This window comes from Rhopalosiphum padi, chromosome 4, assembly GCF_020882245.1.
Source record: "Rhopalosiphum padi isolate XX-2018 chromosome 4, ASM2088224v1, whole genome shotgun sequence".
NCBI classification, from domain to species: Eukaryota; Metazoa; Arthropoda; class Insecta; order Hemiptera; family Aphididae; genus Rhopalosiphum; species Rhopalosiphum padi.
This window is the reverse complement of record NC_083600.1, coordinates 53,983,777-54,009,950: the sequence shown is the minus strand read 5'-3', so window position 1 is coordinate 54,009,950 and position 26,174 is coordinate 53,983,777. Positions and strand designations below refer to the sequence as shown.

Below are 26,174 nucleotides of genomic sequence, written 5' to 3'. Positions count from 1 at the left end.
AATGTTTATTTATCAATAATGAATATAAAAAGACATAAATAAGGAGTATAAATAATTACATTTTTAAAAATTAATTTAACATAAATTATAATATTTAATTTATATTTAATTTGGAATATGTAATACATAAATTCGAATGAAATAAATTTTTTTCTGTATAAAATAAAATTGAATTTATTATAATTTAATACATTTTAAATTGAAACTTATTTAAATAATATATATTTTATCTAGTTAAAGAACACTCCATTGCCAAGACCATACTTAGGGTTGTTTAGGGTTCAATTTGCCCCCCCCCCCCAAAAAAAAAAAAATTTCTGGTTATGGCCCTATTCACGGCAAAATAAAAATATTTTTATAGAAAAATATATTATACTGTAAAATTTCTTATTTTGTGTAGCTGTATATATATAAGTTTGTATTTATTAAGTAGATTATTTTTTAGATCTATATCTAGCAGTCTTGAAGATATATCATCAATAAAATCTTCTATTGCACCAGATAATCGTTCAATAAGTTCTGGAATTGTTATGTCTGATAATGCATCAACAGTTTGTGAAGATGTTGGAAGCAATGATCACAATGATTTTGATACTATCAAGTAAACATTTTATTTTCCTAATTTTAAGTTTAATAAAATCTAATAAATTTAGGTCATTATTGTATATTAATTAGTTTATTTATCTACATTTTGTTTAGTAGGTACAAAATATTAGATATGATAAAACTTTTTATAGCAATATATTTTTATCTTTAGTTATATAGACATAATGCTGGTAAAATTTTATTTTGTTAATTTTAAATATAAACATTCATTTTTAACTATAGAATAAAAATCCACAATTGCTGAAGCTGAATAAAGTACTTGAGTATGGTAAATTAAATACATATCTCAAACAGCATATTCTAATTTTTAATAAAATTAATTTGAAATTAAATATTAGTTTCTTATTATACTTTTTATGTCACATTTTAGATTATGTCATTTTATCATATGATCATATTATGGTGTAGTATAACCATTTTTTTTTAAAAATATTCATTACAAATTTAAAACCACTTATATGAATTATAAGTACTGATATCATACTAATATTATATAATGAAATAAATATACTAAAATAGTATTATAATATTCATAACATTATACATAGAGATTGGAATATTTATCTAGAAAAAAATACAACTTAAAACTATGAATCAAAACTTTTAGTAAATATGTATCATATTTTATGTTTAATAGTCCCTGGCAAGAACTTGCTAGTAGTAAAACAGAGAATAAAGAAAATGATCTATGTTCATTGGTAGAAAATATTCTTTTTGTTGTCATGTGGCGAGGAGTCAATATTCATAGCAAAAATTGTTGGAAGGTAATTTTAGATTACCTTAATTTATATGTAAGAATAATATGAAAATAATATTGAAATGTTTTAACATTTTTAGGAACGTGGTCAAGTTATGGCATGCATAAATATGCTAAGTTTAAACAATATGTTATATTGTTCACATTTAGAACTGAAGCTACATATTCTAGAAAAAGCTGTTGAAGCAGTATTAAGTGACCTTCATGACTCTGGATCTACTGTTGATGATCATGCTAAGATGGAAAATATTGGTCAGTTGATAGGTTTGGTGTATGATTTAGTTGTATTAGATCCAAGTCCAAACTTTGACAAAAAGTGTTCAGTAAAATTACTTGATGGTTGTATAAAATTAATTGAACAATTAGCCATATTTGGAGATAATCAAGAACAATACAACAAAGATATTGCTATGAAAACATATGGTAAGAATTTCTACCATATACCAATAACTACAGAGTTATTTATTAATTTGAATTTAAAGTACTTACATTTATTTTGTTTACAAGAATATGGCATGATAACATATTTGAGTTTTACTTACTTTTATATATTAAACTGCATTTTTTTATTGTAATTTTATTATTTTTACTCAAAGGACTTTTGTTAAGCTGCTCATCAAGTCCTAATATGGAAATTTGTGCTATGGCAACAGTTAAGTTGCATACTATATTACAAACAAGTAATAAAAGTGTTATAGAAGTTGAATGCTACTTATTACGCTCAGCAAATAGTATTTTACAAAAAGCACTTAAAGGTAAGTTGAGTATACAACTTCAAATTAATAAATAGTTAATAACGTTGAAATTAACTTTTAATGTTTTAGATGACAATATGGAACGCTATTCTTTTATTTTACCATTAGTAAAAACTCTCATTACTAAATTGTCTGAACCATTAAATATTTCTAACTCCGAGCTCCCAAATTTAACAGAAGTCTTATACAGTGGAAATTTTTATGACAGATTTTTACCATACTGTTCTACTGAAGAATGGACAGTTTTTATAGAAACTAAGGTAAGATTATATACTTTTACTATTCAATTTTTTTTTTAATTATAAAATTAGTTATACTGAGTTAAATCACAAGTAATAATATAACTAGTAAGTTGAGTTATATATTAATATTATGATAGAATGTTAAAGAACTAATTTTCGATAGTGTATTGCATACATTTGTATATGGTACATATATGTTTATATTATAATACATAGTATAAGCATATTTGTTCATTTTTGAATTTTGTGGTGGTTGTGATGTATTATGTTTAAAAATATTTTTAATCATTTTGATTAGGTTGTGAAGAATATGATTTATCTTGTTTCTAAAATTTTAATATTTGGTAATAACAATATAATAGATAATGTTTTTTATATTTTATTTATTATAATATAATTTAAATTAAATTATACACTTATATACTAAATACAAAGTAAAAAAACCACACATTTTTAAATTTAAATATAAAAAGTGTGTTTTTATCACTATTTCTCTTTTATATTACACTGGTGCTCTTTATATTTATGGTGATGATTACATTATAATGTATGAAATTATAAACTTATTTCACCTTTAGTTTAAAAAAATAAAAAAAAGTACATAGGTAAAATATTTATATATTTAAATATGGTATATATTTATACATCTAAATCTTAATATTCATTATTTTATAATTTAATTGACTTACCATTAAATATTGGCAAAAAATAGGGTTTTTTATAATATTTATACCACAATATTTTTCCAAGTAGTAAAACTTGAGAGTTTTGCAAAATTATATTGCATATTTTACAATAGTTAAACACGTTAACATAAAAGTATATAATAAAGTTCTGAAAATTTATCATTATAGACTTTCAGTGATTTTCCATTGATTGTCTGAATAAGTATGAGCACTTGGATTTTGTTCAGATTTGTATTCATTATTTCTATGATTAATTGGAGAATTATCACTTAGTGAAGCAAGGCTATCGTTAACTTGAGAAGGTGATTCTTCGTAGTTAAAACTAAAAGTCTTTGTAGGTGCTTGAAAACCTATATCTGGTTTTTGTGTACTTTTAGCTATGTATTTTAAATACGCATTTAGTTTGTCGTTTACAACTACTTTTTTCCCCTTCAATTTTTCATCTAAATTTGAAGACGGCACGCTATCAGTACTTTCTAAAGATTCTTTATGACGCCTTTGTAATATGTTTGATGGCGGCGTTGTTGGTATGTTTGGACTCTGGGTGTTGTATTGTGAGCTAACTACATGAAATGAGTCTTCTGACGATTCGCTTGAATCTTTTTTATTAGTTGGTTCTCCATATGAGTTAATCGTTGTTAATTGAGAATTATCTGGATATGAAACTGAGTTTGATATACTGCTATAAGAGCCTTGAATATCTCCATTGCCTTTAGGTGAACCATAGGTAATTGAAGGAATTGGTGCACTAAATTGAGTGCGAGAACTAAATAAATTTCCTATATTAAATGAATCTAAGTTGTTACTATGAGAAGAAGAACCGAACGAACTAAATGATCCTGATGTCGGGGTTCCATAAGACGACGATGGTATATTTGATGGCACACCGTATGACGATGAAGGTCCATTAGAAGGTGCTCCGTATGCAGTTGATGGGACAGGAAGTGAAACGGAAGGAGTTATTGAAATTGAATGAGAAGATGGAGCATTATAGTTATTTGTCGGTACTCCATAAGATGTGGCTGGTGGTGATGGTGCTCCATAAGAAGACGATGGTGATGACGGTGCACCGTATGATGACGATGGTTGTGATGGTGCGCCGTAGGACGATGATGGTTGTGATGGTGCGCCATAGGAAGATGATGGTTGTGATGGGGCACCATAGGACGATGATGGTTGTGATGGTGCGCCGTATGACGACGAGGGTTGTGATGGGGCGCCGTATGACGACGAGGGTTGTGATGGAGCGCCGTAGGACGACGAGGGTTGTGATGGTGCGCCGTATGACGACGAGGGTTGTGATGGGGCGCCGTATGACGACGAGGGTTGTGATGGAGCGCCGTAGGACGACGAGGGTTGTGATGGTGCGCCGTATGACGACGAGGGTTGTGATGGGGCACCGTAGGACGACGAGGGTTGTGATGGGGCACCGTAAGACGACGAGGGTTGTGATGGTGCACCATAGGATGATGATGGTTGTGATGGTGCACCGTATGACGGTGATGGTCGTGACGGTGCGCCGTATGATGACGATGGTTGTGATGGTGCGCCATATGAAGAGGATGGTTGTGATGGTGCACCATATGATGACGATGGTTGTGAGGGTGCGCCGTATGATGACGATGGTTGTGGTGGTGCGCCGTAAGACGACGAGGGTTGTGATGGTGCACCGTATGACGGCGATGGTCGTGACGGTGCGCCGTATGACGACGATGGTTGTGATGGTGCGCCATATGAAGAGGATGGTTGTGATGGTGCACCATATGATGACGATGGTTGTGGGGGTGCACCATATGATGACGATGGTGGAGATGGTGCACCATATGAAGTAGATAGCAATGGAGCATCATATGTTAAAGAAGGGAAAGTTTTCAAAGAAGATGATCCATATGAAGGCGATTGACTTTGTGAAGGTGCTCCATAAGAAGATGATGGTGGTGCCCCGTATGATGATGATGGTGGTGCTCCATATGAAGATGACGGCGGAGCTCCATACGATGATGATGGAGGCGCTCCATATGAAGATGATGGCGGAGCTCCATATGAAGACGATGGTGGTGCTCCATATGAAGATGATGGTGGTGCTCCATATGAAGTGGAAGGCTTAAATCCTCCTCCAGATGGTGGCCCATAACCTTGGTTTGGTGGTCCGTAAGATTGAGATGGTTTTGATGGAGGACCATATACTGGTTTAGGAGGTCCATATTTTGTTTTTGGCGGTGGTCCGTATACGGGTTTTGGAGGACCATAATTTGGTTTTGGAGGTCCATAATTTGGTTTTGGTGGACCGTATTTTGGCTTTGGAGGAGGTCCATATTTAGGTTTTGGTGGTGGACCATAAACTGGTTTGGACCAACCATTAGATTTTGGTGGTCCATAATTAGGCCTGGGTCTTGATGGCTTTGGTGGTCCATACTTCGAAGGGGGTTCTCTTCGTATTCTAATAAGAGACTTATCTTCAGCTTCTACTATGTTATAGAAACTTATTAAAGTAGTCAGTAATAATATCTGTAACAAAAACAAATGGATACTTATTTAATTGAAAATTAATGCAGTTGGAAAGTCTGTGGTTAAAAGTATTGTTATGTCAAAAAAGCGGGGTGTTGCTGAGTAGTAATTTCTGTCATGAAAATCCAAATAATAATGTTCCTCATTAAATTTTAAATTATTTTACAATTTTGGAAACTATAAGACATTTTAGTTTTAAATTTTTTATTATATAATTTTTAGTTTAGTATATTAAAATACCTTAATTATTAAATAAATAAATTTTTATTAACCTAACCTCTTGAGTGTATATTAAATATAAATTTTCAAATTCGATAAGTTATTATTGCATTTACATTTTATAATACTAGTCTTGGTTGGCCCATCAATTTTTTTATACTACACTTTTTAGTTTTTAGTATATTAATTATCGGTATTCGTTTGTAATTCTGTTAATTTATATAAACACATTGTGTGCACGAATAACATACTATAATATAATAGTGTATACATAGTGTATTGTGTGTATACGTACGAGCAAACATATAGAAAATATAAATGTATAGAGAATTTGCTGTTTAATTATTTTTTAAATTTAAATTTAATGGATCCGAAATATAATTAAAATTATGTTTATTATGTATAACTTATGAGATACTGCTAAACCATTTAACTGATAGAAGAATGTACAAGAAATTTCTAAAATTTTAAAATCTTATGAATAATAATTTTAAAGAAGTTTTCATACGTCACTATTGGTAGGTAATTACATAGGTAAATAAGTAAATAATTTTTATATGAATGTTACATATAGATACGTATTTTTAACATTTTCTGAACTCAGTAATTTTTGTTGTAAGTGTATATGAAATTGAATGAATTTTAGTACCTAATATAAACATAATATACGTGTTTATAAATTTATAAAGATATTTTATTAATCGACGTGGGTAATTATTATCGAAATAATAATTTATTTAATAATATATAGCTTATATTATAAGGATTGTATATAAACTGCGACAGTTTACTTTATATATATAAAATAAAGAGAGATAGGTATATAATATATTATATACCTATGTGTTATTATGTACATATATAATTTAATTAATATGTTATGTTGGAGACAAATTTGTAAGGAAAATCCAAATTTATTTTTAAGTTTTCATGCAATATACTAAATATCGGCTCCTTCACAAGTACAAGATTATCATAAGTTATTAGGTTAGTACGTGCTGTATTGTGTAATATTGTATTTAAAATGGAAGTTACAAAAATGTTTAGTCAAAATGGCAAACAATTATTGGAGCTAAACAATTTTAAATTTAAATTTAAATATAATTTTAAAATAAGCGATTATTCAACATTGATTTTCGCAAAGAAAACATGCAGAGCGCCAGAGCCAATAAATTGGTTTTAAATAACGAAAATATTATTCTACAAGAAAAACCATTGCTGGTACATAATCTATAGCTATATCATATTATATATATATGTATAATTAAATGATTAACGTATATGTGTTATCGTATCGGTTGACGGTTATGTACATAGTATCTCTAAATATATTATATATATAATATATAAAATAAATTGTAGCAGTTTGTATAATGTATCTTATCGGTTTTGTCGTAGTTTACCAAGTCCCTATATAAGTACTATTTAAGAATTTAAGATTGTAAGAATTGTAGGTAATAAAATATAAATGGCTCTAGCTTAGAGTAGTGATTACTATATTGATTTATCAACAGGAAGATTTTTGTTTTCGTTTATTATTATTAAAATGTTTCAGCATAATGGGTGCTATTACCAGTACAGTAAATTACAATTACAATTTAGTTTTTAAATTTATATTAGTGATAAAAGGTTAGTTTAATTCGTAGTTTTAAGTTTTAAGTTTGATATTATTAGTGTTGATTATTTTCATCTTTCGATGAGGGCTCTTCAGTGTCCGTTTGGAGGATGTCTTAGGGCATTCGGGGTCGTAGTCGCCTATTTTTGGTTTTCCTTCCTAGTTGGTAATGACAAGCTCCGTCCGAGTCTTTCAGCTTGGCGAGAAAGTTTTTGAGCTTGGTTTTAATCCAGACATTTATTAGGGTTATTCCAGTGTTATTGTGTATTTGGCAATTTCGTATAAACCAAGGAGCTCAGGAAGATTTAAAAATATGTATCGAATTAAAGATAAGTAAACATTTTAGAAATGAATAGAACTGAAAATTGAATACACGGTTAAAGATAAAATATGAAATTAGTAATCTTGTTTCAATTTATTTTATACTTTGTTAATACAATGTAAAATAAGATAGATTCAAATTGAATTCAAAAACCATTTATTTATACTAAGACGTAGTGATATAATAGAGATTTAATATTGGTTTTAAAATTATTTTTTTAATGTTTTATATTTTCCACGTACAATATTATATTTTATACATTGTGATAAAAAAATATCCAGTGGTTTCATGAAACATTTGTATTAATCTTAAATTGTATATCTTTAGTTTTTTGAAAATTTTAAGTTCCAGATTTATCTAATAGTTTCTTTGTATGTTTAGAATAAAAAACTTGATGCGAAAACTGCGATAATTGTTTATAAATCTGAATTTCGTGATATCGTCTTATGCGTCTTGCTAATGAATCACCATCTTTAATTACCCATCAATAAACTATTTATCAACTGGTTATTTTATTGTTATTTATAAAAATTTAAGATATTATTTTAAATATTATTAAATTTTATTATTTTATCACAAATATGATTTTGAGCCTTGGCTGTATTGTAATAAAATTAAATAAAAATACATTTTTTTTAAATGCCTTACATACATTATACAAGTATTAAAAGCAAACCGAACTCCGCTCACATTCGTTTTTATTTTTAATGTGACAATTTATTATTGCTTTCGAATATTAATTGAATGTAAATAATATAATAATAATATTCCACAATCCCGTACCAAAGCGAAATTAGTGTTCAACATCTGGTCTCCGTATCCTGTTATTTGTGTTTATTGAGATTAATAGTTTTTTTTTATGAAGGCGCGCATAATATTATAATATAGATGTTCAAGGAACATAAATAAATAAATATTTGATTTGATTTTTCTGAAGAACGGATTGTGAGACCAAAAGCCAGGTACCCACCACATTAATTTACGTAACATAGTATTGTCATATAATAGTATCAACCGTTTAAGTATTTGGTTTTGGTAGGCACTTTAGAAATCGAAAATATTACGAAAAGTCATGCCGCTCTGATGACTGATTAAGTTCATAAATTGTTTATGTATTTGACTTAGACACATCATTTTTTTGCATTCTAGTATATCTTACAGCAGTTTTGTACAGTTAAAACTTGCATAAAATCTCACTCTATACGTATAACAGTTCATATAGGTACTCCTCAATAAGATGACATTTGTTTATTGAGAGGTGTTTAGATTTCATTATGGCTTTGTTCTGTACAACGATTACTTACGGTACTTGCACAGTACACGAGACAAGACTTATCTGGTTTTACGAAAGAGATTCCAATAAGACGGATATAATGTCTTATATAGCGGTGATCACACGTAAAGCGGAAACCCATTGTAATTGAAATAATACATCTATATCTATATATTTATTTTTTATAATTTGTTAACCTCGTGCCCATATGAAAGTAGAATAATGAGATCGGGCCATCGGGGCATCGTTATGAATATTACAACATACAAATATAGGTAGATATACCGGATGTTCAGGACAACATTTCTGACCACTGGTTCTAGTTGATGTGTTGACCTTCATCTACTGGCACCGATTCTTCGACCTATGTTTATGACCCCTTGTTTTTTCTTTCTAATATGATTAAGAATAGTAACCCCATTGATGAGATTGAATTACATTTTTTTTTAATTTAGAAACTATTAAAAATTATGTTCTATTATAAGTAATAAAAATAAAAAAATTCAAATAAGTTGCATCGGTATCATTGAGTAAAATGTAAATTATTTAATTCATTCGTTTATATTGTGATTTTAGTGTTACATTATATAGGTAAACTAATTAATAAATATAATATAAAATAAATTCAGTTATTAAAAGTTTTAAACCGACGACACATTGACAGTCAAGTTACTTAAAACAGTTGAAACCTATGATTGAAACACTAACTGTGATATAACTATACACTTTACATCACAAAGCAGATTTAAAAATTCGTTAATAAAACGAAACAGTTTGAGGATTTTTTGTATTTAAATGACAGTATAATTTTTTTGATTATCATCTAATTGAAAATTTATAATTATATTTATAATGCTTGTTGGTACTATTGTTTTCACTTTATTATGTTATTTCAAATTTCAATACGTATACCGAGTTAAGTAAGACAGGTTATCTTTGAAAAGACAAATAAATTACATTTCAAATACTATACAAACGATATTAATTGACATATGTGAAAAATAGAATTATACTTTCACTGGAAATCATTGTTATTCATTTTTATAGAACAGTATTAAAATAGTGTTGATGGACGACTATTCTATTATATTCGGCTGAATAAAACATTTTGGAGTTATAACTTTTTAATACAGTAATCACTGATCGTGTAGTGTATATAAGAAAGTTAAAATATAATAAGTAGTATAAAATGTGATTTAAATTATTGGACGTACTAATTACTTTATAAATATTTTATCCGGCTACATTAATATTGGCCACGTATCTATATTATATTATGTTTTCGTACTTGCTTATTTAATAACTTCGAGTCCTTATTCTGTTTAAAATGTGTAAATTTAGTGAGTATAGTATCTACTAATTTACTTATTACCAACATTGGATCAATATAAATTAAATTATGTTTTTATATACCTATTATTAATTTATAAAAGCAAATCGTCTGGGTTAGTGTAATATATATAATAGCGATTATGCTTGTATAATTTAAAAAATATTTTTTTCACTAATATTTTAATTTGGGGAACGTACAATTATTTTAAATGTCAATATTATAAAATTTTAACTTAAAATATACTTAGTATACGTTTTTAATATTATTACAAAACTTTTACTAATACTTAAAATTGTATTTATTTTATCAGAATATAAAAATTTTAAATTGTTTTATTTTCATGATAAAAAAATAACTAAATAAAATTAATTTGTTTTAAATTATAAGCTATGTACATGTGCATAAATATGAAATTAATTTTTCATATAAACAGTTTGCTTAGAAAAATTTGAATGGCAACCCATTTTAAATAGATTAAAGATTAGATTTAAATGGTATTTTTAAGAAGTTATTTTATAAATGTCTTAATATTTTTCATTAAAATTGTTTACGTTCGTAGTGACTTATACAGGAGAGACTCGTGGATTGAGAAGCCGATTGTAATTGTTATATATTATTTAATTTTTTAAATTTTTTTCCTCTCCCCTTTAAATATTAATCCTTTACATTTTATTTTTATCAAATAATATTTGACAGTAGGTTCTTATTTTTTAGATGAGTTGTAAAAAGTTTCTGTTTTTAACTGACTATTGAGTATTTTATTTTAGTATAAAGGTATATATTTTTTATTTTTAGTACCTATAAAGTTACTCGACCGCCGTAAATGTTCAATTATTTTTATTCTCTCTTAATATTTGAACACGTTTTTATAAGCATATAGATTGCAAATCTAGATTATATCATAGGTTAGGTTATATATATTTATATTTATCGTATAAACTATTTAGGTATAACATAGAATTTAACTGCATATGAAATGATTTATTTTAAATTTTAAACTCATGGCGAATAGACGTTATCTGATGTAAGCTTGTGGCATTTTGAAAAAAGTGAGTAAATAGTGCAAAGCTTACAATTTGTAAATGTTCCGGACTTTTTTTTTACATTTTTTTCTTGAAATTGTTTATAATATAATATATTAATAATAAATAAAAAAAAACAACTAAAAATTATTTTAAATGTTTTGTAGTAATATATGACAAACGAAAAATAAAAATAATTAAAAATAAATAAATTATTGTTATGACATGATATGAGTATTGAAATATATGAAGCATTATAGATAAAATATCACATTATGGGGATTATTGGAAAAGTCTATGGTGTAGCGATCAGAAGGCGAAGAAGCCCTATATGGCCTATAGTATAAATATATAACCGTGACGAATGTTTTTAAAAGTATTGTACCGTTATTGCTTATTATTCATTTAATATTGTTATATGTTACCTGCTATACAGCTTTGTTTATAAAAATTTTATAATTCTTTATATATCATATTTAATAATATGTTTCAGTACAAGTAAATAGTACGATATGTAATTTATTATAAAAAATGGTATACAAGTTGTTGTAGTATTATATATATGGATCTATTATTGCTTATTCAATAGTAATTAAGAAAAACTTAAACAGTTTTTCTTTGTTATTAATATGTAAGTTTGTATACATTATAGACACAAATATTGATTTTAAAATATCCAACATTGGCTCTAAAATCCTAGATAAAATAACAACAACAAATTAAATTGATAATCTGATGTACATAATATTTTTTATTTGTAACCAATTGATTATTACAAATCTATCAACACTGGCACTATTTTTATTAATTAATTAATTAAATATTCATATTAACATATATTATTATAATATATTATATTAGTATATGGCTTATATGAACATTATGTTTAAAAAAATAAAAACATTTTAAAGAGTACCTCGTGCATTAATAATTAGTTAGTATTCCACTAATAATGAAATTATATGAAATATAATTAATTATAATATTTATTTTATGGAATTAGATTATTTTAAAATCAAACGCTAAAAATATTAATAAATAATAATGTATTAATAAATGATCATTAATGAAATCTTCGCGGAAAACCGTGAAAGTATATAAGATATTAAATTCACACGTAAAATTAGGAAGGGGAGGGGTCTTCTCTTTTGTCATCTAAGAAAAGTGAAAATGAATGTCTTACCTTCGTGTGATTTATGTGCTTTTATTTATATGGATTTTTAAAATTAATTTCTATTTTAACGGTTGCTTCTTAATATGGTTATTACGTGTTTTACTTATTTGTTCTTTCATTTTCAGCTATAAATTATAGTGAAAAATGGTTCTTGTATAGATACTGTTTATTAATTATTTGATCAAAATAAATTACATTTTTTAAGATAAATGATATTATATTTAGAATAAAATAATTGCCCATTTCACATATGATTTGTTATATTAATCTATATAAACCTAAGTATTATTAATTTATTCAATCTAAAGTTAAATATAAAATGAATAGATACCTCTAACTTAAGTATGAGAGAAATAGACTGTTTAAACATATCTTGTTAAATTATTGTTATTTTAATAATATTTATATTTATTACATTATAGATAATGATTATAATTATTATAATCTAAACTAAATGAATGAACCAATCAACATTTTCAGAAAAACCCTAAATTATACTTTGAAAAATCTATTTAAATTTTTTTTAAATATGATGCAAGTATCTATTTTAAATTAGTTGGCAATCAACATTAAAATTAATTTTACATTCAATTAAAAATTAAAAATTTTAAGAAAAACTATTTAGATGTTTGACTAATATTTTTTTTTATACCAAAAATTAAAATTATTTAATTGAAGAAAAATATTTTAACTAAATTGTTTGTATCTTATTTTGAATATGTATTCATTTTAATTATAAGTACAGTTTGTGGGATTAAACTTATGTTATTGACATATATTCTTTTATAATAAAAGAGTGAAATGTGGTTTGTTGAATTTGGGTTTTAGATTCCTTCCGAATTGCGCTTATGGGCTCGGCTCGAGTATCAATTACCAATAGTGTTTTAATAATTTTTCACAGAAGAAAATTAATAAATAAATATATAATCTTTACTTCCTGATGTGAGTGTCAATGTACTCATAGACATTTTATGAACGATTTTGTTCTTTTTTTTTATGCATTAATATTTAATTATTTTTCTTCACGAAATATACAAAAATATTAACCATTAGTTAGTTCTATCTATTTTCTTTGTAAGTTTTTTTGATGACTTAAGTATTTTTTTCTTTATTATATGCCAATAAATTAGGCAAAATATATACTAACAGCCTAGGTTAATCCTATACCTACTCATTTTTTAAGTTTGAGTTTAAATGAGTTAGAACATTTATTAAAGGTTAATTATATTTAAAAAAAGTACATTTAATTTTTATACAATTTTTAAAAATTTAATTAAACATGATTATGTAGTAAATCTATTTTGTTTTTTGCAACTTTTTATTAGTTTTTATTTATCCTTCTAAAACACATTTGATAAAGTATTTGTTTTTTTAACACTGAATATGTTAGTTAAGTCTTCATTGTGTATGAAAGTTAAAAGTTTATGTTGACGCATTATATTAATATTGATATTTAGGAGGATTGTTTTAATAATGAAAAGACTCATGGATCATATCTAAAAGTATCAAATTCTTTAGGAAATTGTGTTAACATAAAGGAAGGTAATATTAAATGTTAGAATTATATGTACTTATCTTAAAATTTCCAATAAAAAAATGTTCCATAAAGGATACTTTTATATATTTTTTAAACACTCAGTCATTAAAATTTTTGGTTTTTCCATTTTACGACATTACAAACTAAATAAATGCAAATTTATTTCATTAGAGATTGCTATATAATTGAATATTAATAGAGGGAAGACCATAAAATCGTTATCTTTACACATATTTTGAAATTTTACATTAATTTTAAAGTTTACGTAGTTAGATAGTTATGGCGTATAGATGTGTAGAGAGTGATACTTTATTTAATCCATTTGTATGGATAATTTTTCTATTGTTTAACTATTAAATTGTTATTATTAATGCTATTGCTCTATTGATAAACACAATTATTCAAATACTATTTGAAATGGAGATAAGTATTATCCACAGATTATTTCTCATGTATAATATACACATTTTAAGTGATTTGGTGTTAATATCAGTCAAATCTATTATTTTAAAACAATGCGTGATTTTTATCGATTAATAGTTGGTCTTTTATGTATTCATTTTAATCAGTTTTAAATTACTTACTGTTTGAGCAATCCGTTTAGCCATCGTGTTGTTGTTTGTTCTATCCTAGGACAGGTAATAATGTGAAAAAAAAAAAAAAGAAAAATAACCGTTTAGACTTCACCAAATTTCGAACGACTTTAATGCACAAAAAACAAAGTAAAAAGTAAAATAACACCGTTAATAGTAATTTTAGCTGATTATATATAACCGACAACGGTGATGATCTTTACCGTAGGTACACGGTTGCTAACACTTAGCGCGCACTAACCGCGGATTGTAAATGTAGCGGCGTCCTGGAGCCCACTGCTGGTTCGTCGAGTTGTCTCGCCGGACGTCTTCTTCTCTCGCCAACGTTCTGCAGCGTAGCACCCGGAACTTACTTTCCCACTTACACTCCGTGAAAAATACCATGATAGCCGTAATCCCATAAACCCACTGAACATTTTTTTTAGTTTTTGTATACTTCTCTTTCTCTCTCTCTCTCTCTCTCTCTTACTCTACCTCGCTTGTAATTGATATGTAGCTGACCGTGAATAATATAATAATACCCGCGCGCAATGCCGTTCCGAGTTCCTCAGTCCATTACTGTCCATGGTAGTACGAAACTTTCATCGTGTCAAAAGAAAGCCGTGAGGTGCGTAATTAAGATTGTTTTGCATGATGGTGACTAACTGTGCAACGTCTGTGATGGACCAGTTTCTGACGCAAAAATCACCTAAAAAATTATTGAATAAATTCCAGAATATGTGTTTTTGCTAATAATAATTATCATCTTTATAAAGTATTTGAGTAATAGTGTTTTAATCCTTTTTAGACTCCGAGTGGCGGGATGAATGAATGTATTGGTTTTAAAATGACGTGTATTTTTATTTTTATTTTTTGTACCTGTCATCAGCCGCGTAGCCAGGGGGGTGTTACAGGTGTAGTAATACCTCCCCCCCTCAGCCGTGGTATACTCATAGATTAAAATTTTTCTTTTTTATTTATAATAATAATATTAAAATTCTTCTCATAAACCATTATCTATTCACTTGTAATGCGTCAATTCATTTTTAATAACACCCCCGCCCCCTTTGAAATTCCTAGCTACGCGTCATCACTCATGATGATCACTCGTTGCCGTTTAAAGCTGAAACAATATTTCAATGATCAACTATTAGGGTGGTGTCTGGTAGTAAATTGGATCTAGCTTACATGAGTGACTGACATAATCACAAAACAAAAATGGTGTACAAAAATTCCAGTCTTCAAATAATCGCAGAAAAAATGGAATATTTAAGTACGACAAAATTATTTTGTTTTAATTTGAAAATGGTTAATCGTAGAACTCGTTAAAATTATTACCAAATATTTGTATCAGCAATATCTACACATTATTTTTAGATCTCTATGAAATATTAATAGAATTTGTAATTTTGTATAGATGTTGATAAAATTATGTATTCGTCAAACAGTTTAAAAATGTTATACAATAGGTTCTTGTTTTTCAAAAGTTGTTTTAAATAGAATTAAAAAAAAGTTCAATGTAAAAGCAACCTTCGGGTTTTAATGATTTAAACAATATTTCCACTCTACTAATTATGATAGCGCAACCCTTTGTACCGCGCAATTCAAATTATTAACGGTATTATTAAATATTTCTACAACAAGAAGTTAATTTACGTTCGTATTTAATAACTTTAAGACTATTTTGTAATATAATACATTTTTTATGATAAAATTTACGCTGATAAAATTACATTGAATGAATTAAATTTATTACTAGTACATTAATGCGTACTTTAAATTTCTATTGATAAATAATTTACAAAGTTATTTATATCGTAATATTTTAGTTATTTTAATATTATTTTTGGTATTTAGCTTTCAACAAAATTAAATATTTGTATAATTTCATTACACAACAAAGTATATTTATATTGAACATTGTATGTAGTGTTGTCATTTTACTGATTTTTTTTTTTAATCATTGATAAATTGTTATTTTTTTTTAAATATAACTAGTAAATATAGACAATAACATTATTCGCATTTTCGTAAGGCTTGATTTATAGAAATGGTGACTAGAACAAAACTTATATTATCTCAAAATGCTAAATGGATTAATTGATACGAAACTAAAACTAAAGCACAAAAAAGTCTCGATAAAATATTACTTTTTTTCTATATAATATTAATTGACAATAATGAAGACCGTAAATTAATAGTGATGATGTTTGGGTGGTTTCATTTCGACTAAGTTTATCCGGAAATGTTATGTAATTCTATCTAATTCAAACATGTTCTAGAACAGCTGTAGTCAATTTTCAAATTTTTTTTTATTGTTTTCAAGAATCAAATTTAAAAAAAAATTATAAATATTACATACATACATCTTATAAAAGTCTTAAAAAATCTCTTAAACGTGGGCTAGAATCCCTATACGAACGTCAATTTCTCTCATTAAAACGTCAATACATTTTAAGCGTTCTTTCGCTGCAATTAAAATAAATTATTTTGACCTCTATGTATGCGCATAAAACCTTTAACCCTAATTCGATTACTCAAATTTTTCCTTTACCATTGAGATATATTTATTGATGTTTTTTAAAATGTATTTTGTTAGTATAAATATTTAATGTATTCTATTAATAGTAACATTCGTGTACAAGCACAATTTTGGAAATATAAATTTGTCCTCCGAGTTTAAACAATTATCATTTTTAGTAATCATTTTTGTTTTGTTTATCAATATAATTAAGAGTAAGAGTAAGTGTACTTAAGTTTCGTTGTTGTAAAACGTTGTTAAAAGCAACAACTCATTAAATTATGTTATTAAACACCAAAAAATTAATTTTCTTTATATTTTTTTGTGAATTTTAATTGTAGTAGGTGGTTAGAAGATAAAAAATCGCGAAGTATTTTTGAGTGTTGGATATTATTTGTTTAATATGGTACGTGTAAAAAATTTGTTATTAATTGATCATTTTCAAGCCAAGTGTGATGGGTCACCTTTTATAAATTCCTTAATGTTCTCCTATTATTTTTGTTTTGATTTTGTGGCGTATCATTACAAATTACATAAAACATAATCTAATATTATGCTTGTAAAAAGATTATTAGATTTGATTTAAAAAAAAATAAGTATGAGGCTAAAAATTCAAGATAATATTTGAGGAAAAGGGAAATTACTAATAATTATTCGTTTTAACATTCTGAGACTATTAAATCAATTTTATCTATAAAAACAGCGTATTTTTGGTCATTTTTAGTAAAAATAATTTTACACGCGTAGCATGAATAATATCAAATATTTGAGATGCTATTATTCAATTACTCAGTTATTTTTTAACTTAGGAAGTTGGTATGATTTCCATTTAAAAAACAATAAGATATACTTGTTTTCTGCACATACCTAAAATTTAATATTATAAAAATAAAACCAAAAGCTTAAGTTGTTTTTGTGTTCTTGATAAAAAAAATCCAAACTGTTACTAAAATTGATCATTTTTACGCAGAGATATGTTAAATATTTCTCGTCTCAAATTACTATAATAAAGACACTGTATACTCGTAGTATATTGTATATTTAGAGATCATATGAAAATATATACCTAATTATATAATCTGTGATACATTTAAGAACAATTGGATAATAATTATATAAAGTTATAATCTATGACTTACGAATGGATTAAATAGACTATTATCAAAATTTGTAAAAAAAAGTCACATTATGATATTTAATTGTTTTTCCAAAATATTGTATTAATCCATTAAAACTGACAATGCTTATTTACAAAGATTACAGAATATTTAAAATTAAGACTAGATAGATATGATTAGGTATCTAATCATTGTAAACCTTAAAATTTGATTCTTACCTACCGTGTAGTATTATATCATTTTTTTAAGAAATAAAATGACGTATGGTTTCTTATTTATTCAATAAATATGAAATTAAGATTATATTTTTTATGATTCGATATTGCGTTTAAAAAACGTCTATGTGTATTGTGTACATTAGTATATTACAAAATAATCATATTATGATACTAAACATTTAAATGTTTAATAACCCTTTAAAGTACATCCAGATCATATTTAAAATATCCTAAAAATTACTTAGGAAATTTATACCTGTATAAATAAAGTAATTAGTTTATTTTTATTCATAGCATGTTATTTTGAGTTTGTTAAAAAATAATTTGAACATAATTCGTCACGTATTAATAAAAAAAATATAACTTTGATTTAAATACACCTTTTAAAAATTATTTTTTTAAAAGGGATAAAGACTTAAAGACTTCCTAAATAGTATTTTTATTCAATATTCTAAGCTTGTAATCGTAGTCAATATTTTCGTCGTAAAATATAATATGCACTGAAGTTGTAAAAAATAAAAATTTACTAACGGCCTAACGCTTCCTGAAAAAATTTGCTTAGATAATAGTTTTAAAATAATAACTCTATAAAAGTGACTACCTGTATAGTTTAATAAAGATTTTTTTTACCCATATAATAATAAACATATTTTGTTGATATTACAACGCTCTCTTCTGTGTTCCATATGAATGTAATATTTTCGTACATTTTTTCAATAAGAATATTGTTCCAAATACCATTGTCCAATCGTTTTTCCATACGAATAATATTCTTCTTTAAGAATGATATTCGTTTCGTTCATTTCAATCCCATTGTTCCGATGTAACATGTAATTCTAGCGAAAGTATTCCAATGTGTACGGTATGATATACCTTCGTACAAACATTATTATGTATGTGTGTAATACGGCAAACGGGCAAAGTCATCGTTGACGAATTTTCTATAGACAAAAAAAAATAATATCTTGACGTCAAACATAATTACATTTGGTTTGGTCGAAATATTATGCAAAGTATGGCATTTTACTCGACAATCGACTATCGTTAGGATTAGTACTGTACGATTGAGTGGAGAGGGGGGCATTTGTAGCGGGTAGCAGATTCACGTAATAATAAAGTATAATAATACTATAATATGATATTGAAATGTGTGATGATTATTCCTTTCACTGGAAAAATACACCATTAGCAGTGGCGGCGGCGAATAATCATTACAATAATATAACGAAGTGTTTCTCACGGTGTCTGGCCATCATTATCGATGAAGGGGTCACGAGAGGTTTCGGAAAGTGAAATCATTGTTTTTTTGGATGGCACGACCTAAGTCCAATTTTTATTCGGGTGTAGCAAGTGGACATAAATGAATAGAAAGCTACACGCTATGTTTAACTTGAGTCGGAGTCAAGCAGAAACTTAGTAGATGATACTAATCCCACTATCATAGATTTTCTTTTTTTTTTTATTTTTATAATATTTTCATTTTTCTTAATAAACGCAACTCGTGATATGTACTTATAATTCTAATTAGTGACTAATTGTCATTATGTAGTTTATGACGTCCAATTAAAAATAATTAATTGAACTAGGTTGAGCTGTTCTTGACGAACTTAATATGTGTGCGAATACATATAAATATACTATACAGTTTCACCAGTCCCGAATTAGCATTGTCTTGTTCCATTCACTGACACCCTCATTCTATGATATACAGAGAAATTCGCTGTTCGTCATAACACTGACACATTAAATAATTGCATGTTTACCTCTGACCCCCGGAAGATGTGATTTAAATTCTAATCACAATGGGTAATATTCATAGAACGTTGTCTTGTCACACCTTTAAAATGGAAAGTACGACAGTCGCCGGATTATGATTGATGTGGTCTTTATGATGAACCGGTATTTTATTTTTGCACAGGTATCAGACCTTTGCAACGACTATCGACGGTCTATGAATGCCGAGATTACTGAGTCCATGAATACGTTTTGGGCCGAGTGCTATGAATCATACAAGAACGCATTGGACACCAGGAGTAGACTTGTAGCCGAAAGTCGAAAATCGTTTCAGGTACCTTATAAAACTATACGTCATTTAATATGCGCAGTAGGTAGGTACCTATACGCCTTTTTTTTAATTCAATTATTATACAAGTGGGCTTAATTCATTATATAGAGACTATTGTAATTTGATTACATAATGGCTCATAGTATACTTGAGATTTCTATACGTAATTTTGCTTGGCGAATAGATTAAGTGACTCGTGATTTCTGCTTAACTTTTGGAAGTACCTATTACATACTATAAAATTATTATCGTCGCTCACTTTCTACTTTTGAGTATTAATCTAATTAGCAAAATATTAAGCGTATGAATATTTTTCTGTTCAGTTATTAATAAATATATAGCTTAGCTTATCAATTAAATGTTAAACGGTGTGCATTTATTTTGTCATGGTCATTAAACGCGCTTTCATTCAATCTTATCAAAAACACTGAAATTATTTTTAATAATTATGTTATTTTTTAGACGTTGATATTAGAACCTTTTAAGATAAAAAAAGAAGAAGAAGAATCAAGAATATATTTAATGGAAAATCAGAAAAAGGCTCAACGATTATTGGTTCGTGCTAAATGGAGACAAATTAAAGGATACCTGTGCGGAGAAAGAGGACCCTGGAAGTCAAGGTTAGTATTTTTTTTTTTTTTTTTTTTTTACTAGGAAATTATAATGTATTTCTTTGACATATAATATATGTCATTTAGATTAAGTTGGTATAATTTTAATAATAATATTAATATATATATATATATATATATTGGTATATCATTATGTTATAGCGCGAACTATATATTTAAAACAATAGTATCGTTTTTGAAAGTTACGTACTAACTACGTCGCTTCTAAATTTGACTATATAGTTTAATTAAGCATTAAAATTTAAATTAATTTATTTTATTTACAAAAATAAATAGTTACTACCTAAATACCTACGATAATATATTATGTGGTAAGTAAATGTCTTAATAACTTAATCAGATAATTATTCCGATTCTAAATTCGTGTAATGAAAAACAATGATTATTAGTAAGTTGTTCTATTCTATGATATAATAATAGTTTATTGATAACAGTTTTTTTTAGAATCTTTTATTTGTTATTTGGGAATTGATTTTCAAGTGATAAAAGTGTTGTATGTGCTGAAATAATATATTCAGTATGATATTTTGTGAATGCCAATAGTTTTATAATATGGCGACTATTTATATATGTATAAGTTTATAACGAATATTACCCTCGTCCGTGATACATAAATTGTTTTCGTATTTAATCTAATATGCTTTTGACGGTTAATATTTTTTATAAACAAATTCTTTAACTATTTTAAAATATAACTGTACAAGACACCTATTGCTATAGTATTGGAATACTTCCGCTCTTAATATAATGTGTATCGATCGATAATCTAGTTTTAAAACATTTTTCTGCTTAATAGTAATATAAAATAGCTGAATTAGTTTTATATTTATTTAAAAGTAGAGGAAATCGTATTTAAAATTTGTTTAGTAATTATATTATGTTATGTTAGATAAACTTTTTAATGATAAAATATTGCGAGTAAGTTTTTATCGAGATTTAATTGAATACAAAATTGATTGGTGCTGATTAGCTATTATATGCCTTGTAGGTGTTTTTATTGTTTTATTAACTTAATAATATGTGATGAATTTGCATCTTTAGAACTAGGATAAAGACAAATTTTCATTAAATTACATTTTTGTTGGTATCCAATACAACTCAATTACATGATTTGCAATTTAATTTTATAGCGTACTTATTAACTAATGTGTAGTTATAATAAGTTGTAACCGTATTGATTACCAGTGATTTGTCGTTTGAATAAATCATATCATTCATCACTCTATTTTTTTAAATGAAACATTTTAAAAAGCTGAATAAAACAAAAATATTTAAAAATATATAAATAAACTTTATTTGGGTTTTTGTTTTGTTTTACAGTTTTTAATTTAAATAAATAAATATAATAAATATAGATATATATATAATGAATAATATAACATACGTGTCTTTATTCTATATTATAAATTAAATTGGAATTTTTAGCAAAATATATATTTGTATTAAACGTTTATCAATAACCAGTTTTGGTTTTGGTTTCGGGCACAGCTAGCGTATTCTTCAACGGTTTTGAGCCCGTAGGCGCATACCTGACTGGTTCAACTTCAATGGTGTCTACTTTGATAGTTTCTACATCGTCTGTCGATACAGATGGTACGAACACCGCTTGTTGTGCGTCAGATTTCTGTACGTATGCGTTGAATCCGTTTGTTGGGTCAGCTGTGTAGTCTACGGTTCTCCTTGTGCCATCGGGTTCAATCAGACTGTATTGGCCCTTGACGACGTCTCCTTGGCGGGTTTCTTGTTGGCTCTTAGAATCGCCAGTAATCTGATCCTGTACCTGGTATGCAAATGTGTATGACGGATCGGGCTGAAATTGAGCTGGTACAACTTGTACGACTTTGGTGACCGGTACAGCTGGTGCGATAAGTTTAGCGGGGGCTACGGCAACGGGAACGGTTTTGGCAGGTGTAACGATTTTGGCTGGGGCAGTGGCGACGACTTTGGCGGCCGGTGCTGCGTATGCAGTGTATGCCACCAATGGTGCTGATTGGTAGAATGGTTGAAGATAAGCCCAAGGGACGGGTCCATGTGACGTGAATGAAGATGCTACGTAGGCCGCGGATGCATCGGTTATGATAACTTCGGAAGCTGAAACCATAGCGGCTACTAAGGGTAGAATGATGAATACCTGAAACATTTTTTAAAATTATTATTTTTTTAGTTAGTCGGAAAAGACTCTTTGAACGTAAAATAATCGATTTATTTGTTTGTTGGCTAAATATATGTTTCATTTACCTTCATGTTGAAGAAGTTGTTGAGTCTGTAAATCGAATACTTCTTGTACTGATAATAGTAGTACTGTTTGGAGTGATTGACTGTGATGTGATTCAATCTTGATCGGCTCCCATTTATATATTGTTTAAAAGGCCCTCGTGCCCCACCATTTGTAAGGACATTTCGTACGTGTAGATAAATATAATTCATATCGATGAACATGATAATATTAAATTCTGGCGCCGTGATTAGAATTAAATTATACTTATGTCTCAAACGACCATGATGCATCTTCATAGTTCGGATTTTGCAATGAAATAGATCATTAAGTGAATTTTGTTTTCGAGCCAATTGTACAAATAGAAATTGACCCTTTTATATACTCGGCCAATATATATGTATTATATTGTCATGGAATTATTTGTCTTATTTATATTATTATAATATTATAAAGTGAATCAATAAAAACCAATCATTTAGAGCTACTATAAAAATATTATCAAATTAATGATATTTTAAAACAAATATTTGATTAATCACGAAGTTTCATCGATATATTTACATAATAATTATATTGGCAAGCTTAAATTAATATTATTTATTGTGGAGTAATTTCTGAATATTAAAACGCGCACGTGAAAGATAGTCCGACACGCATTTACCGAGGACGTTTTTATGGTGTATAATGCATACCTGATATGAGTCTAGGCCGCGGATTAATATATTTGCATTTTTTCAAATGGGAAGTTAAAAAACATAAAATAATATTTTGTAGGCTCCTTGTGTATAAGAATATTCTCTATTATACTATATATCATTGAAAATAATAGAAACATATACAACTTAGAATACCAATATACTATTTAAAAAACAATAATAATAATAATAATCTGATCTTGAATAGAAAAATATTAACATCTCACAAACATGAACATTGAACATATACATACACATTCATACACATAATAAATACACAATTGGTTTATTTCTTCACTATTTATTTATTTTAATATTGTATCTTGTAATATATTATTTAAGGAAATATATATTATTATATTTAATAGTATTTCCAAATAATAAATATTATACATTTTTTTTTAAGAAATTTATAATTATAATTAAAACAAGTAAAAATTAAATACCTATGTAATATAATTTTCAAATACTAATTTCACTTTTGGAAATTTTGTCATATTTTTATAATCAGACTTTAAAAAAAGCTTATCTTATGATTATTTCCTTAACAATTTTCATTTTTAAAAAGCCTAAACTACAATAATCATTTTGAATTTGGTCAAATTATTATGTATATTATCTTAGAATTTACCAAGATTGGCGAAAACGCTAAATTTACTGTTATGCGGTTTTACTGGTATTTGTAAGTTTACTGTAACATTATATAATTTTAAATTACCTATACTTTAAATATTTTGAACATAATTAAAAATTCTAAAACTGGTTTTGTTTAAAAAAGTTTTCAATAGTAAGGCATAGTATTTAGTTCAAATAATTTTTTAGAAAATTAATTTTGAAGTCTTAGTTTTGTTCAAAAACAAATAAAATTATCACGTATTCATAATTTCATAGTTTTATAACAATGTGTGGTTATTTAATTTAAAGAAATGAAATTTCCAAAAATATAAATTATATACATTAGGAATTATTAAATCATAATTATTATGTTTTAAAAGATTTTTGAATAGTATAAATTGTCAAAAAATATATATTTGTTCAAATAAATATTTATTTTTCATGGCATATAAACAAAAAATATTTTATGATTCATATGTCTTAGCCGGACACAAAACCGTGAATTTTTAAATTTTACTTGTCTTATAAAATTAAAATATTATAAGAACTATATAAAACGATTATCAGGATTATCAGTTATCAGAATCTGTTTAAAAATTGTTTTTGATCCGCCATTTTCACTGAAGTAGCCAGGTTTTTTTCAGGGGGGGGCTGATCAATTTTTGTTGTGATTTGTATAGACCATTAAAATTTTTTTAATTTTCTTAATATTTCAGGAGGGCTGCAGCCCCCTCAGCCTCCCCTCCTCTCCAGGCTACGCTACTGGCCAGTTTGTGGCAGTAGCCTTAGCTCTTTTTATATTTTAACATTTGTTAACGAGGTATCTCGTATTTATTATTTTTTATTAATATTATATGTAAACGATTTATTTTAAATTTTAATATATATATATATATGTATATATCGATTGCTTAAGTACACACATGTGTTAAGTTCAGTTATATCTTATTGATTTAATTTAATTGTATTTAGTTTGAAAGAAGTTGAACAATTTTTAAATAAATATATTAAATTCTTATAAAATTTCAAATATGATATCTAAAAAATTTAGAATTGTGTATTATGTATATTTCCCTTAAAATTTGTCAGCTATTATTAAAAATGTAATGATTTATTAATTGATACAACGAAAATAGTTACGGATTGTGTTGTAGACTGTAATAGCTAGTATTACAATGTGCGTATTTTTATTTACATTTCATTACTATACAATATACATTATACATTCATTTAAAACGTATTTCTACCTGTTCATTGATTCAAAAATATAATCACGTACTACCTACTAATAGATTTTTTCAGTGTTAAATATACTACTATACTTTGTAGTTTAAATTGATTGTTATTCGCTATGTATTTCATATTTTTTAAATATAACATTAAAGGACTCTTAAGCTTTAGTTTATGTTTTTTTTTATTATAGAGTAATTAAATTAAATTATTAAATTATTATCATAATTCAATTTCTCTT

General features: G+C 26.8%; 3 protein-coding genes across 4 annotated transcripts in view; 1 reads left to right on the top strand and 2 right to left on the bottom strand.

The window, feature by feature from the left end:
• Positions 1-26,174, top strand: part of LOC132930331 (neurobeachin-like protein 1) — a 107,731-nt gene that overhangs the window by 10,183 nt on the left and 71,374 nt on the right. For both annotated transcript variants that reach the window (XM_060996160.1, XM_060996159.1), the window contains 7 exons: positions 446-601; positions 1,244-1,370; positions 1,444-1,786; positions 1,960-2,118; positions 2,188-2,378; positions 20,397-20,546; positions 21,006-21,163. In XM_060996160.1, the coding sequence (XP_060852143.1) occupies positions 446-601; positions 1,244-1,370; positions 1,444-1,786; positions 1,960-2,118; positions 2,188-2,378; positions 20,397-20,546; positions 21,006-21,163 (1,284 nt within the window). The remainder of the gene's footprint in view (positions 1-445; positions 602-1,243; positions 1,371-1,443; positions 1,787-1,959; positions 2,119-2,187; positions 2,379-20,396; positions 20,547-21,005; positions 21,164-26,174) is intronic.
• LOC132930332 (sialidase-like) lies at positions 2,963-14,983 on the bottom strand. The gene is made up of 2 exons (XM_060996162.1): positions 14,634-14,983; positions 2,963-5,554 (listed from the first exon to the last, which is right to left on the bottom strand). The coding sequence occupies exons 1-2, from the start codon at positions 14,655-14,657 to the stop codon at positions 3,209-3,211; spliced, it is 2,370 nt and encodes a 789-aa protein (XP_060852145.1). The 5' UTR covers positions 14,658-14,983; the 3' UTR covers positions 2,963-3,208.
• LOC132930333 (cuticle protein 21-like) lies at positions 22,446-23,566 on the bottom strand. Its single transcript, XM_060996163.1, has 2 exons — positions 23,414-23,566; positions 22,446-23,306 (listed from the first exon to the last, which is right to left on the bottom strand). Exons 1-2 carry the CDS (start codon positions 23,417-23,419, stop codon positions 22,629-22,631), a joined length of 684 nt encoding a protein of 227 aa, XP_060852146.1. The 5' UTR covers positions 23,420-23,566; the 3' UTR covers positions 22,446-22,628.

Bases quoted from the DNA above. Each gene is read 5' to 3' on its own strand.
- LOC132930332 (XM_060996162.1), bottom strand. From the start codon at position 14,657: ATGGCTAAACGGATTGCTCAAACA. The intron at 5,555-14,633 runs GTAAGTAATTTA...TTTTTGTTACAG, and splicing joins CTAAACGGATTGCTCAAACA to ATATTATTACTGACTACTTT.